Raw genomic sequence first — 16,712 nt, 5'->3', positions numbered from 1 at the left:
AGCACACCTTCCTAACAATCCTAAATCATCACCTTCAACTCCGCACACAACCGTACAAACCAAAAAGCACTCAAGTCGACTCCAGAGGATAGAATCGACGATGCAACCCAATCAAACATACTCAAAATATGATGCGAACCTCCACAACACTTGCGAATGCATCACATAGCATCACCTATGTCAGCACACCTTCCTAACAATCCTGAATCATCACCTTCAACTCCGCACACAACTGTACAAACCAAAAAACACTCAAATCGACTCCAAAGGATAGAATCGATGATGCAACCCAATCAAACATACTCAAAATATGATGTGAACCTCCACAACACTAGTGAATGCATCACATACCATCACCTAACACTGACAATACTACATTAGAAAACCACAACACCAGAAACATTAGAAGGTGAAGGAATGCAAAGCATTTCTGCAAACAAGTACACCGACACTACAGATTCGGCAATCAGACTGACACCAAATCAGTTGTGGATCAATGAGAACATGAAACCTTGGATATAACATTCTTTTGCATTCACCAACATGCTACTACAACCACAATCAAATGTGAATAAATGCAACACAATTTCAACCAGAAAACTAAACCCAATCTGACAGACTATTCACTGAAATAGTCACACTTAACCAAAGTTTGTTGTGGACATCCAAATACATCTTCAATGCTCCGAAATGGACATAAGACAACCATGTGACCACCATCAACCACCATACACCAATATGAACACATAAGCAAACACCTAACACAGGACCACTAATCACATACTTCAGGATCAACTTCCAAACCATGGTTGACATCAATGACAAGAAGTTTGACGTCATGACAAAACAAAATCATATTTGCAACACTAGTGTCTACAAGCAATTAGTTAGTGTCGTTAGTGGATTTTGTGGACTTAGATGGACTATATCACTTAAGATCATAAGGCGCCATCAATGTAATGTGCTTTTGCAAATCTATTACATGTTTCTCCTTGTTTCCTACAACATTTTCAAATATTTTCCAACGATTTTCATGTGATTTTATTCACAAATCGCAACTCGTGGATGGCTATGTAGAGGATTATAGTTTAGCCATTTTTATGATTTCAAGGCTGCCTTGTGTGAATTGTAAGCTTCAACAACAAATATTTATATGCTAATGGGTTCAACAATCAAAGGGTTGCTCACGGAACCAATTTTGGCTCCAATTTTGTCTATAGGTTTCTTGAAGGTTTTAAATGTTGAATTGTTCTAACTATAAACGAAAAGCTAGGCTGTGTAACAGTGTAGAGATGTCCCATTATATAGAATTTGGGGTCAAGTATGCAATTGGGTTTAGATTTTATTATGTTTTGTTGTTCATTTTGTTTGATTTCAATATTAATGAGGTATACTACTAGGAATACCCTCCCGAGTCTAAGCTGAACTCAAAACATGAAAGAGAACCCACTCTCGGAGTTGACCTCTAGCTGTCCAAGTCTGTTGATAATCCTCTTTTTCTCTTCTTGATGACAAAACCACCCTTGAAGATGCATAAAAGATCTAAGATTTAGGGGTGTTGTTTCTGGATCCAACAGCATATTAGCAAGGGGCTGGTCAAAGATGGCAACAAAAAGATTTATATTCTTTTAAAGAGTACTTTCAATGTACTTTTGCCACTCCTCAGGCCTTCCTAAGAGAACTAATCGGTTTCAATAATTTGAGCACATATAGATTACTATTAACCTTAGCTGCTAACTCAACCAACAGAAGATCTTTTCTTAAATATCTACCAACGAAGGCAAGATTACACCAATATCAAGAGATAATAAGAACCAGTACCAGTAGATTATGGGTTCATATTAACAAATCCCAACCATTTCTGCATTCAAACATCATAGATAGTTTGGAATATAATTATATAAATACACTAAAATAAAAGATGGACTTCTGGCTCCAAAGGACCAAACATAAAGTTCAATGGGGATGAAATTCTCCACTATACTGAATTGGTTTCCTCTGCCATATATATGCCTAAACTATATTGATTAGAAAATCATATTACTGTTGAATTTTCAGGCATTATTGTCAGTATGATCAAATTCCACGCTAGAAATATAATTGGCTATCTCAAAAAGGATGAATTTGAGCTCATATAAATTAATGAATTATGATGGTTGGTGTGCTGCACCATCAAGAGTCATAACATTTACAAATTCCAGCATAGCTGGGCTACTTCCTAATGCCACAAGATTGGCAAAGAAACAAACCTCACACCTCTTGGAATTTACAAAGGTGTTATACTTGAGACTGAAAGCAGCTGTTTTGTAGTAATATTGACATCATTTATAAGTCACTGATTTCGATTGATTGGGTTTTAGTCTTAACTACTATAGAGCCATATCCAAAGGTAGGCAAATAAAAGAATAGACAAGCTACCATGCAGTTTAACAATTCACATTTATGGGCGGTAGATTCTGCCTTTGTCTAATGGTTAGTCCTTGTCCTTGAAAAGAACCTGCTGAACCCACTTCCATGCTTTTCTGATGAGGAAACTGAAGATGATGGTTTTCCCTCATCTGCAGTCAAAGACTTGGATATTCCTGTTGAAGAACGAGGAATCTTAATTTTTCGATGAGTAGGCTTCACAACTACAAGGGCCATACTTGAGGAACTTGGTTCAGTATCCGAAGAGCTAGGCAATGTTGGGTGGCCTTCTATACAATCTTCATGGATTGGTGCAATGGATTCGTTATTTTTCAACAAGTCATGAGCAGGGCTACCAGATGATATGCTGGTGTATTGGCCAGTCTTTTGCTTGTTATTTCCTGATACTGGAATATTAGGTTCACATACCCCTGAGGCATGGTTGGTATATGAACTCCAGGAAGCACCCTGTTCAATTCTTCCATTCCTTTCAGTTTCCTGACTAGTGGAATTGGATAGATCCTCTATATTATGTCTGGAACGTTTTGTGTCATGTGATTCCTTCTGGGATGCTCGAACAGATGATGTACTGATGAACAGCCCATTTTCTTTGTCAGAAGACCAGTCTACAGAATGATTTGGAGAAGATAGGGCATTCAACTGTCTCCCTACATTAAGTATTGTTTTCTGGCACTCAGCAATCTTCTCTGCAGCGGCTTCTATTTCTCGTTTCTGCATTAAAAAAGGACTGTTAATAACTAATATTGACTCTTTCTTATTTTTAAGACAATCTTCTAAAACTCTAAACAGTATGAAACAAGAAAGTAGTGTTTTTTATCGTAGCTGCTGGTTGGTAATTAAGAATAACTTGTCTATTGGAAATCAAATATAATCCTCATCAAGTTTGGAAAACAATTGATCCAATACATTAATAGTCTATACCTGTCTCATTGTGGAATCATTATCTGCAATTGAGGACTGCAAACTTGCCAACTCTTCCTCTTTCCTGAGATTCAACAACACAATAAATGTATAGAATTAGCACAAATTTCCAATACCACATAGCTTAAAGTTAAAATCCATAATTTCAGAGCAAAATGGAAATTTCTACGTCATATCCATTCTCGCAAGCAAAAATGCTAAGAAATTTCTCCTTAAGGTGAAAAGTGCTTGACACATTTGTGACTCATTCTTCAATTTTTCCATGTTGCACAAAACAATAAACCTAACTAATATAGATTACATGTTTGTAACTTTCACTAACCTTTGCAACGATTCCTGTAGCTCTTGACACTTTGCCTCAGCATCCACATAGTGTTTGTGTTCCTCTTTAAGTTCAGACTCTAGAGCCTCCACTTTTTCATGCAAATGCTTGATATCCACTTCTGCTGCCTTCAACTGGGACTCCAAATCTGCTTTGGATGATGTCATGGTTTCCAACTCATTCTCTGCTATTTTCTTTGACTCCAAAGCAGAAGTAAGTTGTTCTTGCAAGTTTACCAGTGTGTGCTCTGCCTCAGTGAGTTGAGCATTTGTTTGGGTTAGCTTCTCTTTGGATGCCAATAACTCAGTGTCTAACTCAGCTTTCTCTGCCTTTGCCTGTGTGAGCTCCTCTTGTAGAACTGCATATCTAGCCATTCCAGCCTTCACCTCCGACTCCAAAGCTGCTTTTTCCTCTTGAATCACACTGAGCTCAGTATTTGCATTTGGACTACTAGTATATGATGGCATAGAAGGGGAGCTAGAAGCCGTATCCTCTCTCAATGAACTAGGATCAAGATTCCCATTTTCAAAGTCATTAGACTTACCTACTCCGGATTTTATACTGTCCGCCATATTTAATTCATTGTGAGCATCACATTTACCAAAAGCAGGAGCACTCATTTCAGAAAGCTGGACCAGGACTGATGATAGCTCAGAAACAAACTCTATGATATCTGGTTTACCATATAAAATTTGATTTATGGATTTTGTAAACATCTCAATGCTGACATCTAGATCATGCAGTTTGGAGGCTGGGAAATTATGTGAACTTCTAGCTTCATTGGCAATAGACTCTACAAGAGTAACAACTCTACACACAGTACTTTCAAGCTTAGGATCAGTAACATCAATATCAACTGTAGTATCAGAGGGAGAAATCGCCCCCTCCTCTGTCAAACTTTTGGTGAACTGAAAAGCATTTACTTGATTATCAAAGTCATGTGAAGGTACAGGCTGTTTTGGGAGCTTCCTATCACAAGCATGAGAAGTAGAAAGTGCTTCAACTTCTTCTGCCATAGCACACTGAACATCCTGCAAAACCTTTTGCACATCCCCACCTTCAGCTTGTGCCTCAAATATCATATCTAATCTTGCCTGAAGATTGATTAAAGTATTCTCATTGGCAAGATTTTTAGATTGCAATTCAGTCAACTCTTCTTGTACAGAAGCTAGCTTTTTGGACAGATCTAGGCATTGCTGATTGGCAGATTGAAGCTCTGAATCCCTTTTTGCAAGAGTTTCTTCCAAGAAAATCTTCTCTTCGGTTCCCACCACACCCTTTTCACTTCGGTCATCTAATTTACCAATTGTCTGGTCCATTTTTGGTGAAGGGAGGGAGGCCAACTTCTCCATCTCTGTGAAATCATCCATTAGATCCATATTGCATGAGTCCAAAGCCTTAGTAGTAGTTACTGAGCTCTTTTCTTTCTGAATGTGAGATAGCTCTGATATCAGTGCAGAGGCCCATGACTCTGCACAGCTTATCTCATCATCATTCCCATCTTCAGACACTGAGGTTAAGCTTGGTGGGTTGCTTGTAGTTTGACCTCGCGGTTGTTCTACATGCATGTCAAGGGCAGGTTTTCTTCGTTTCTGACCATTGTTTATAACTTCTAATTGTTTCTCTACACTAGAAAGTTTACTAGCTGTTCTGGCACACATCATTCTTGAAGCTTGAAGCTCACTATTACGCTTTGACAAAGCCTCTTTTAGCATTTTTGTTTCCTCTTCCATGGTGAAAAGGCGTTCAGTTAGAAACTCAGACTCCTTTTGACCTTGTTCATGAGAATCATCATAGCTAGAATCATATGAAGTTGAAAGATATAAACCAGAAGCTTTCACAGGTGACCTCCTTTTCCTTCCTTCTCCTGACTCCTTTCCCCAGTTCTCAACTTCCATCTTCATTTGAGCAAGTGCAGCAGGCCCTGGCAATTTTTTCCGTAGCAAACCACGGAGTCTTTGACACTCAGCTTCTAATTTTGCAATCTTTTTAACAGTTTCCAACTGTTGCTTGTTAGCTGCATCTGCACTTTTCATGCTCATATTTCTTTCTTCATTCCGGATCTCAAGTTCCTTGCTAAGCACATTAAGTTCATATTTGAGAGAAGAATTCTCATTTTGATATGACTCGATATTAACTTGGAGCACTTTAACTTCAGCTTCAGCTTGAGATCTAAGTTGATTTAATTCTGCCAATGATCTTGAACGTTCCTGCAATGACCTGGATAGTGCAGTATTCTCTGCACTTGCTTGAAGAAGTTGCTGTTCCAAATTCACTAATTTGGCCTCAAATTCAAATTTGATTTTATCACATTCTCTGGTCTTGCTGATAACAACCTCATGAATTTTATGCTCTTGCTCTTCTCTTACATGCCGGAGTTGCTTCATGCACTCTTTTAGAGCACCATCCAAATGGGTTACTCGTTCTTCAAGAACAGCCTTTTGCTGTGTTAGAGACTCGACCTGTTGTTTTGAAGCTAGTGCTTCATTTTGGGCCTTCTCCCAACCTGCCAAGAAAACAAGACACTCAACCAAATTTCAGAGCATGACGATAAATGATATAGGGAAACAGAATGTTGTGTATGACATTTTTCCAAGAAAAATGGCACGCCTACATGAAACGAAAATGTAATTTGCTAATTAGTCAAACAACACTGCCTGCTAACAAAATTATAAACATAAAAATTGTCGAAGTAGATATTTGAAAGAGACGTTCAAATTAGTTTCTCTATTTCATGAACCCTATCACCAATTTCTTCCGAATCCCTAATGTCAGGAGAGAGTATTGCTTGATTTAATTTTCAGTTAACAAGAACTGTTTGGCTTGCTTCATTTTTGTGCTTCTTTTAGTATGTCACTGGTTAATATTATTTTCCCTGCAATTATGTCTCACTTTATTGGAGATTCACTAGGGACTCCCTCATATATGTGCTTTTCTTCAAGCCCAACAGCCACTTGTCACCACTGAAATCTAAATTAATTTATATGAAATTAACACACAAATGGTAAAAGAGAACAGTAAAGAATCCTACCTGACACAGCGTCTTCTGCAACTTTGGCATGCTGTTTCACCAGACTTTCCTTAGTACCAATCTCTGACATTGCAGCAGAAAGCTTTTCATTTAAATACTTTACTTTCTCCTCTGACTCATGAACTTGAATCATTGCCTCTTCTGACATCCGAACATGATCTGCAAGAGTCTTGATGGTATCCTGCCCAACCAAATAAAATAATTATTCTAGCACAAGAGAGCTATGTACTTTTGAAATTCATGTAGATGCATCAAACAAGGGAACAGAAAGGAGAATATTTTATAATATCATCATGAATCTATAAAAAATGCTACCATCCTAATTGACTTCAACAAGAAACAAAGCTAATGATTTGATACTCTCTAGGTTTATTCAGGAACACATTTCCTCTTATCTTTGTTCTCGCTGACATTTCCAGTACACAAGCACAGCAGGAATCATCCCTTGTCTATCAATATTGGGGCACGCATCCACAAAACATCTCCCAACAATGCTCGACATCCTTGCAGTGTTTTTAAACTTTTTTTGAGACTCAGATTTTTTTAAATTGGGGAAAAAAAAAGGGCTATTAGATATCATATAATGTTAGAACTTAAAACTGCTAGGCATTTATTGCTTATAATAATAATGTAAGAACACACATTAGTTATGTCTAATAAGGTAACTAAAGAGTTAGCACTTGTAACAATTATGTGATCAATCGCTCACTGCCAAATAAATTTTAATCACTATGTCTGAAATTGGGACCTTTTTTCTCATTGTCAAAAGATCTTGGGCCATTTTTTTGCTGATTTTTTTTGTATGTTGGTCCATTCTTCTTTATAAAGAAAAATAACCAACATGGGTTCTTCGAGTGATGAATATGAGAGGAAAGAAATGGATGTCAATGAAGTATTATGGATTATTGTTGCAAGAAGCCTCTTGAATAACCTTCAGCCATTGTCAAAGCTCATGCAAAAAGGTTATTCAAACCCACAAAACCCTTATTGCAATATGTAACTATTTTAGACAAAACCAAGTCCAAATTCAAGCAGGAGCAATCACTGGTTGTACCATTTATGCAAAACAGATTTCCATGGAGTTACAGTAGGTTAGTCATATTTACTAGTGTGGCTAGCCATCATATTAGGGTTTGTGAAAATGACCTTAGACGAAAGCATTGAATAGGTTTGTCAAGGATGGAAAGGCAAAAGTGAGCGGTGTACCTCTGCAATATATGATAGAATTGATAGATCATTCGAATTTGTTATTTATAAATGGATGGTTTGAGTGAAGAGTATCATAGAAGAAGGAAGAGAAAGGCTACAGCTGATGGCTGAAATACAGTTTCAAGCTTGTTGATATTGTAGCCAAATTCTTTTATCCACATGCCATTCCATTTCAAGTAGCACATTCTCCATACTTCTGAAAACGGGCAAAGACAACTGGATCCTCATATTGCCCCTTCGGAGAACTTATATTACATACCACCATCCTTGACAAACAAGATTTAAGGGTCAACTACTTGATGGAGAACATGAGACAAACCTATATAGGAGAGGGCTACTTATTATCATGCAATGGTGGACTAATAGTAGACACTACTGACTAATATTACTGCTAAATGTTCTGCTCTATCATATTTTATTAAAGTTGTTCAGGAAGCATAGGAATGCAGAATTCCAATTTCAACTTTTGAAGTTGGCCATAGAGGAGGTTGGAGGTTCAAAGATTGTGGAAGTTGTAACCAATCTAGCTCAAGTTTGCAAGTTCGATTGATGGTGGAGAGTTCTTACATTGGCCAACACATTGAAAATCAATGGGAAGATAGCTTGGGTGAAAACAATGGTGGCCAAACCTAAAGACATGCAGATGTTAGCAAGCAACCATCACACATCACATGCATTCTTCAAGTTTTTTTCAAAGAAAAAATTCCTCAAACCAGTAGTGACTAGATATGCTTGCTATTTTATTTCGTTGGAGTGGGTGTTGGAATTGCAATAGGCTATACAATCCATTTTCATTTGTGGTGATGGAAAATGTGGGCTGAGGCAAAGTCAAAATAAGAGAAGAAGGTGAAGCAAAAGGTCCTCAAGAAACTTGGTGGTTGTGTATGAGGTAACAAATTAAAAATGTTGATAATCTTTTTGATTTTCAATTTTATGTTTTAAGTTTTTATTTTTGTAATTCTATTTTACCTTATATTTTAATTTTGAAAAACTTTCACACTCACTTTTAATCTATTCTTTACTTTGCTTGCAAATATAATTGCTCTATCATCTCATTTGCTGTGAAGGTAATTAGATATGTTAATATAGACTCTACTAGCATCAAAGAGATTCATGACACTTGATAGCATGTTTGATCCAATGACACAAGCAAATTGTAGTAAGTCTAGTTGGAATTTTATGAGAGCATTAATTAAGCCTATCATGACATGGAGATGGAACACAAATTGTAGTAAGTCTTTGTTGGAATAATAAGGTTCTTTACTTAATTAATTAAATCATATTGATTTATTAATTCACCTTTTACTTTAATTTCACTTAAGCTAAATTTAGGAAGCTAAACTTAGGCCCGTCAATAATTATTTCATTATTAATTATTAATTGCTTTTAGGGTTTATGTTTTTAGGTTTTGATCTCCTTTTATAAGGATTGATCCCTTTTGTAATTCTCGATTTGATTATTATTATTGCACATTTTTGCTCTAGGGTTTCAAAGCAACTTTTGTGTTGTGTGTGAATCTTCCATTGTTGTGACAGGTTATTTTGAATACAGGTGTTCACTAGGTTCTGTGAGGTTGTATTTCACAACTTTAACATGGTATCAGAGCTTCAAACCTGAGGCTTTTTTGTTCGTTTGATTGGGAGATTCTACCTGTAGCAAGTTTTCCATGCAATTTGGGTTGATTTGGACCTCAACATTGAATCCGGCACGTACAAAATAGTCAAGATTGACCTCTTGTTTGTCACTTTTTGATTCACGCTGCCAGATCTGTGAGGGTTTGAACATTCAACTTTTTTTCTAATCTAGGGGGGCACCTATTTTTCGAAGCAATTGGGGCAAAAAAGGACTTCACGGTTGGATTCAGGAGGCCAATTCCATGAATTTTGATATATAATTTGACCAATTTGGGCATCAGAGACCTTTGAGGCATAAAAAATTTGCTTGTACGACCATACGACCGCCCGCACTTCGAGAAAAAAAATTCTGGTATTTTTTTTTTTTTGGTTTTGTTAAATTTTTTTACTAAAAAATTTTATTTTTTTTAAAAACAAATCAAAAAAACTTTATGTAAAAGAGTTTTTTTTTAAAAACATCTAAGGGGGGGCATACCCCTGCTATAGTCCGTACGGACTGCAGCAGGTCTGCGGCTTTTTGCCCCCCTGTTGTGACGTATTCACACATCGCCCCATTGCAAATGGGGACCCCTGCATTTTGCTTTCTGGGGTTTGTCTTCTAGGTCTTTTAGGGTTTAGTCTGTTAGCTTTTGCATGGTGAGTGTTGTCAGGAGGATCACTGGATAGCAGGCTCTGCTTGAGCTATGGTGAGTCAGTTGATGCTCCAAGTTAAGGGCGTTTTTCAAGGTCTTCCTTAGGCTTGGTTTTGCTGGTGGTGTCCCATTTAAGTTCGAGGAAGTCAGTGAGTGGTTGAGCAAATTTGGCTAAGGAATGGAAGGAATGAATCAAAGATATGGCCTAAGACAAAGTCAAGCCAGTTTGAAGGTGAATTGAGCCTAGAAAGGTGAATTTCGCTCCTGACCCTTCCAAAGGGTCCAGAGCGAAATTCATGTAAAACCCTATTTTCCACAAAAACTGGAGCTATATGTCAACCTACAGGAGAAATTTGCATGATCATGAGGAAAGGAGGCCTAATGAAGTTTGTCCAAGGTGTGAGGAGGAGAAAATATGTGAGAAATTGGCTCAAAAGGTGAATTTCACTCCTGACCCTTCCAAAGGGTCCAGACCGAAATTCATATTTCCTCTATTGTGCTTCTTAGCTTTGACCAAGTTAGGAGCTTCTAAGGCATGATTTGGTAGGTTTTGGTGCATATTTGCCTTGAAGAGGAATTTTTGGATCTCAAGATGATGAAAGCTAGCCTCAAATGAGAATTTCGCTCCTGACCCTTCCAAAGGATCCAGAGCGAAATCTCCCTTTCTTGCCTCCCTTTGGCCCTGAAAACCCAGTTGGACCTTGCCTAGACCAAATTGGATGGAGATTTGTCTTGGTTGTGAAGCGAGGAAGTTGATTTGATCAAATTTGGAGGAAAATGAAATGAACCAAGGTGAGGAACTAGCCAAGAATATGATTTTCGCTCCTGACCCTTCCAAAGGGTCCAGAGCGAAAATCCCCTTTAGCATCAAATTTTCACTTGTCAAGGCCAGGATTATAGCTTCCTTAGGCATAGTAAAGACAAATTGATATGTTCTAGCCCTAGGAAGTGATTGATGATGGGTAAGATGAAAGATTTTAGTCAAGAAGAAAATTTCGCTCCTGACCCTTCCAAAGGGTCCAAAGCGAAATTCTTGAAAACACTCATTTTTCCTTTAGCCAAAGTCAGGATCTTGATGGGGATGCGTGAAGAAGGGTCTTTGTTTGCCTCTCAAAGAAAATTGGAGTTCAAAAGGTCAAGAATCAAGCTCAAATCTTGATTTTCGCTCCTGACCCTTCCAAAGTGTCCAAAGCGAAAATCTTGGTAGTCCACATTTCCTTCCCAATTTTGGCTAAGTGTTGCTTCCTAAGGCATGTTTGAGGATGAGGTGGTATGTTCTTGCCTTGAGATGGAGTTGATTGATCTTGAAGAACAAGATTTTGGCCTAAAGGAGAATTTCGCTCTTGACCCTTCCAAAGGGTCCAGAGCGAAATTCATCATAAACCTTATTTGTTGCCTTGAATGGACTAGAAAACTTGTTCCTAATGTGGAAAATGATCTAATTTTGCCTTATGAGGTGGTTTGAAGTTTGAAAAGTGAGCAATCTAGCCTGGAATGAGATTTTCGCTCCTAACCCTTCCAAAGGGTCCAGAACGAAAATCTTCTTAAAGCTCATTTCCTCCTAAGTTTGACTAAATTTTGATTTGCAGGGTACCTTGGAAGGAAGGTTGGACATTCTTGTTGCCTTTGAAATGTTTGAAAGCATTGAAAAATGAAGGATTTTGGACCAAAAAGGGAAATTTCGCTCCTGACCCTTCCAAAGGGTCCAAAGCGAAATTCCTAAAAACTCTTATTTTTGCATTGAAGAATATCAAGTTCTTGGTCTTTTATGAATTGAATGGAAGGGAGATAGCTTGTCTTTGCCTCTTGAAGATGTTTTTAATTGAAAAAATGAAGAATCTAGCCCAAGTCAAGATTTTCGCTCCTAACCCTTCCAAAGGGTCCAGAGCGAAAATCTCTCTAAGAGGCATTTCTTTCCTTGTTTGGCCAAATCTTGATGACCAAGGCATGTTGAAGGAGAGAATTGACATGTTGGAATCCTTGGGGATGCTTGGAAGTTATGAAAATGAAGGATTTTAGCCAAGAAAGGAAATTTCGCTCCTGACCCTCCCAAAGGGTCCAGAGCGAAATTCCTTATAAGCCTACTTTTTGACCTTTATTGGACATGAAACCTTGTTCCTAGGGCAATGAAAGATAAAATTCTACCTTGCAAAGAAGTTTCAAGTCGAAAAAATGATGATTTTTGGTCAAGGATGAGAATTTCGCACCTGACCCTTCCAAAGGGTCCAGAGCGAATTCTCTCAAAACTTCTCTTTGCTATCAATTTTTTGCTTAGATCAAGTGTGGGATAAGATAAAATCAAGGAGAAGTTGCCCCTAAGAGTGACTTTAAGTTGCTAGAAACCACGAAAGATGAAGGAATTGAGCCTAAAAGTGATTTTCGCTCCTGACCCTTCCATAGGGTCCAGAGCGAAAATCCTAAAAACCATCTTTTCTTCCAAAATTTGAGTAAAGTCAAACTTGGACAAGGGTGAGAGAAGTCATTTGGATTGCCTTAGAAGGACTCTTGATCACCAAGAATGCAAATTTTGAGCCAAATCAGGAATTTCGCTCCTGACCCTCCCAAAGGGTCCAGGGCGAAAATCCTTCAATCACCTATTTTGCCTTGCAAAATCAAGTTAAACTTAGGTTGGATGAAAAAAGTGAAGTGTTTCCTTGCCTTGTAAGGTGGATTGAAGTTGAAATGATGAAGAAGTGAACTACAAGCAAGAAATTCCCTCCAGACCCTTCCAAAGGGTCCAGAGCGAAAAACACTAAAACCATCCTTTTCTCCAAATTTTGTGCTAAGTCGGGCCTATACTAGGGTGAAAGAAGCTACTTAGAATGCCTTGGAAAGATGTTTCACCTTCAAAAATGTGAATTTTGAGCTAAAATTGGAATTTCGCTCTTGACCCTTCCAAAGGGTCCAAAGTGAAATTCTTCAAATCAACTATTTTTCCCTTGTGTGAGGCCAAGACTTTGATTCTTAGGGCATGGTTGAGGATGGAAGGATGTTATTTAGCCTTACAAGATGAATTGAAGTGAAGGAGATGAGGAATTAAGACCTAAAGCTTGAATTTCGCTCCTGACCCTTCCAAAGGGTCCAGAGCAAAATTCTTAAAACCTCCATTTTTGCCTCAAATTTACATCAAGCTTGGTGTTGGTTGAGAATGAGGACGTCCTTGGGCATGTATCTAAGCAAGTATGATCACGAGGTGAGAAGAATTTGAGCCAGGAATGCAAAATTCGCTCCTGACCCTTCCCAAGGGTCCAGGGCGAAATTCTTATGGAGCCTGTCCTTGGAAAGAATCTTAAGCAAACTTCATTTTGATATCTTCTTGTTGATGATTTAAGGTAGGAAATGCTATGTTGAAATAAATTCATTATGTGTCCTTAATCATCTCTTGATTTGTTTTGCAGATAAAAGAAGAGCAGGCATCATCAAGGACGACCTCCTCCAGCCCAGCATCGACAGGGAGGACCTTTTCTAGTCCAGCATTTGAAGGAAAGGTACACTATCCATCCTGCACATCAAAGACAAAGGAGGTCAAAGCAAGGGTCCGTTGGAGAAGTAGATAGTTTCAGAAGAGTTAACTAAAGTTAGCTTCTCAGCATCAACCAAGTGTCAGACAAGGTGGCATCCCAGTCATCACTCCTCCAGTCGGGTTGGTCCACTTCAGCATGTCTAGATTCAATGTACCTGACTCATCAAAAGATGGCACTAACTTTGATGTACCTACCCCGGCTATCCATTGGTCGAATATTCCAGAGAAGACGTGTCCAAATAATGCAATTATTTCATTGGTCAGAATTAAGTTTGTTGTAACAAACCCTAATTAGGGTTTTCGTTGTAAAATCTGGGCCATTGATCTCAAATTGATCTAAGCCATTGAATTGTATTGTGGGCACTATATAAGCCCCGGCTCTTCATTTTGTAAAAGCTAATAGTTAGTCAATGATAGCTAATAGTTAATAGTTAGTAAATAGAGGCCAAAATAGTAGAATAGCAATTAGAGTAGATTAAGAAGATAAGGCAAGACATTGTTGCCTTAATTGTAAAGACTTCTTTTCATTGAAGATATGGTGGAATATGTTGTTTCTTTGCAATGTGCATGGTCTCTTGTTGAATCTTCATTTTAGATGATAGATAATTAAATTGAATGAAAGAAGTTGTTGAATGCACCTATGTGGAATCCGTCTAATCCATACCACTAGCCTCTTACTAATTGTAAGTGCACCCTGCGTGGTCAACTGGCATAAAATGAGCTTAATCTCAAGTCGTTACACGTCTATTGTTCATGCATTAACTTGAATGATGATCAATATCTGATGGTGTCCGATTTGAATATATTTGAAGCATCCCCCAGAAGATCACACTGAGTTGGTGTTGAATTGTTCAACTTGATGGTGAGACCCAGCCCAGTAGGACTCCACCTAGTCATTCATCCATCTTCTTGCATTCTAGGTAGTAGAGTAGACTTCCTGAACCCTGCATCTTTTGTCATTTGTTTGTCTTCCAGTTAGTTAATAGGACCTGTGATTCCAGCAAATCAGACGTTTAGGTCGTCAAGTGTAAGTCCCCTTGTGATTCCAGCAAAATCACATCATACCAAAGAGAGCTTATCCACACGTAGAGATCCTACATAACAGAACCTTGGAGTTACCCCGACTGATCCTTCAGCGAGATCTTCAGCAGTCAGGAACTTTGTTCAAGAGAGGATAAGATACTTCGGTATTTTATTTGTGTTTGCATGTGCATAAAAAACACATCAACACCCCCCCATTGCCAAATCTTTGTGGCCCCCGCCCTCTGCCTTTCCGGCCACCATCTGCCCTTTTTCAGGCCCCCCACCTATTTTTCCAAGCCCGTGGTTTTTTGCCAGTCGCCGCCAAATTTTTCCCGGCGATTTTTCTGACAGGGAATTTTTTTCAGGCAGATGGGGAATATTTGCAGAATATTCTACAGAAGTCAGCATGTCATGCTGACATCAGCGGTACGGTTAGTTATGCATGGCCCTTTGTGCCCTAAGGAGGTTTTTTTGTTTTGGTCATAACTTGGGCATGCGATATCGTTTTTTGGCAAACGAGATATCGTCAGAAAGCTGGTTTCGTCAACTTTCCAGATATGTGCGTCTCATCACCTGATTTGGTTGTTGGTGCATTCTACAGCCGTTTGAAGTCAGAGGTGTTGTTTTCAGTCCTGAGCTCATAACTTTTCGCCAATTTCTTCGTTTTTTGCGATTCCAGCAGTGTTGGGACGATGTTTTAGAGCTCTTCACAGCCATCCATGCACTTTTCCAGATTTTATTCCAAGTACACTTTATTCAGTTTTTTGTGTTTTCACACTCTGGTGAATTACTTGCACATATGAGCTCGTGGAAACTTCTCGATTGTGTGGGATGACTCGTTTTTGGCTATTCTTCATGTATTTCCAGTCTTGTGTCTTTTTTTGACACTTTGAGCTTTCATTGTAAGCACTTATGAATTTGTAAATGCATTGAGATAAAGTTCCTCTGTATTGCACATGTATTATGGAATCTTGTACATCATTTTTGTGCCTTATTGTACTCACACTATGATATAAAGTACCATGGGGGTTTGATGTTTGCCTTTGGTTTGCCTTCATACCTTTCTCATGCATGTGTGCCTTGGTTTGCACACCCTTTGTATTTGCTTGTACTTTCATGTTTGCACGTTCAAATGTTCTTGGTTCTTTTTCATGCACTACATTATGGCTTTCAAGTTCAGTGTACCTGTCATACCTCTCCCTTATCAGCATTATGGGGGGGTTTCTACTGTTGGTGCTAATGCTTCCTTGGTTTCGCGTTGGTTTCGCGTTGGCGTGAGCTATGTATTCAACATTTGTTCCTCTGTACTAGGTGGATGCAGCAGCTGGTTACCCATGCATTTCCATGAGATGGAGCACTTACCATATGGACACTCTTGCATTCTTATTTTTGGAGGTGACCTTCCATTTTTCACTTGATCGGTTCTTTAAACTATTGGTACTTGTGCCATTTGTATCTTCGGGTTCCAGATGTTTTGCCTGAGTTTGCCATCTGATTCGAATTCGAATAGTGTCATTGAGAGCACTCATGCAGATTCATGTCTTCTTGATCTTGATCATCTTTTTTTCAGAGGAGGTTCGTATTTCAGAATCATAGCAGTCATTCTACGGCAGTGTTTGCACCTTCTTCATGCTTCAGTGATTCTTCATGCTCGTCTTTTGTTCCTATCTTTTGGAACATTCTTGTTTGGAGGCTTCTTAGTCCTACACTTGTGTTTCTCTTCTTGGAGAGGAGTTTTGTTACCACAGGGTTTTCTCCTTTTCTCCACTTTACAGAGATTTCATTGTACTTGGGTACCTCTTCAGGCCTTGTTGTCGGGACCCCCATTTTTTGCTTTTATGCATCTAGTCCTTAGTTTTTTTAGCTTCATCTTAAGGGGGGGTGTTGGAGTAATAAGGTTCTTTACTTAATTAATTAAATCATATTGTTTTATTAATTAAGTCAACTTTTACTTTTTTTTCACTTGAAGCTAAACTTAGGCCCATTAATA

At 38.4% G+C, this 16,712-nt stretch overlaps 1 protein-coding gene across 3 annotated transcripts in view; it reads right to left on the bottom strand.

Annotated features, from left to right (window-relative positions):
- Nucleotides 1-2,114: 2,114 nt before the first annotated feature.
- LOC131032760 (filament-like plant protein 4) overlaps nucleotides 2,115-16,712 on the bottom strand; it is a 62,480-nt gene continuing 47,882 nt past the window's right edge. For all 3 annotated transcript variants that reach the window (XM_057963811.2, XM_057963812.1, XM_057963813.2), the window contains exons 3-6: nucleotides 6,702-6,882; nucleotides 3,671-6,176; nucleotides 3,349-3,412; nucleotides 2,115-3,138 (exon numbers count right to left, since the gene is read on the bottom strand). In XM_057963811.2, the coding sequence (XP_057819794.1) occupies nucleotides 2,467-3,138; nucleotides 3,349-3,412; nucleotides 3,671-6,176; nucleotides 6,702-6,882 (3,423 nt within the window). In that variant the 3' untranslated portion in view covers nucleotides 2,115-2,466. The remainder of the gene's footprint in view (nucleotides 3,139-3,348; nucleotides 3,413-3,670; nucleotides 6,177-6,701; nucleotides 6,883-16,712) is intronic.

Source organism: Cryptomeria japonica, chromosome 5 (genome assembly GCF_030272615.1).
Source record: "Cryptomeria japonica chromosome 5, Sugi_1.0, whole genome shotgun sequence".
Lineage (NCBI taxonomy): Eukaryota > Viridiplantae > Streptophyta > Pinopsida > Cupressales > Cupressaceae > Cryptomeria > Cryptomeria japonica.
This window is presented reverse-complemented; position numbering and strand designations above follow the sequence as displayed.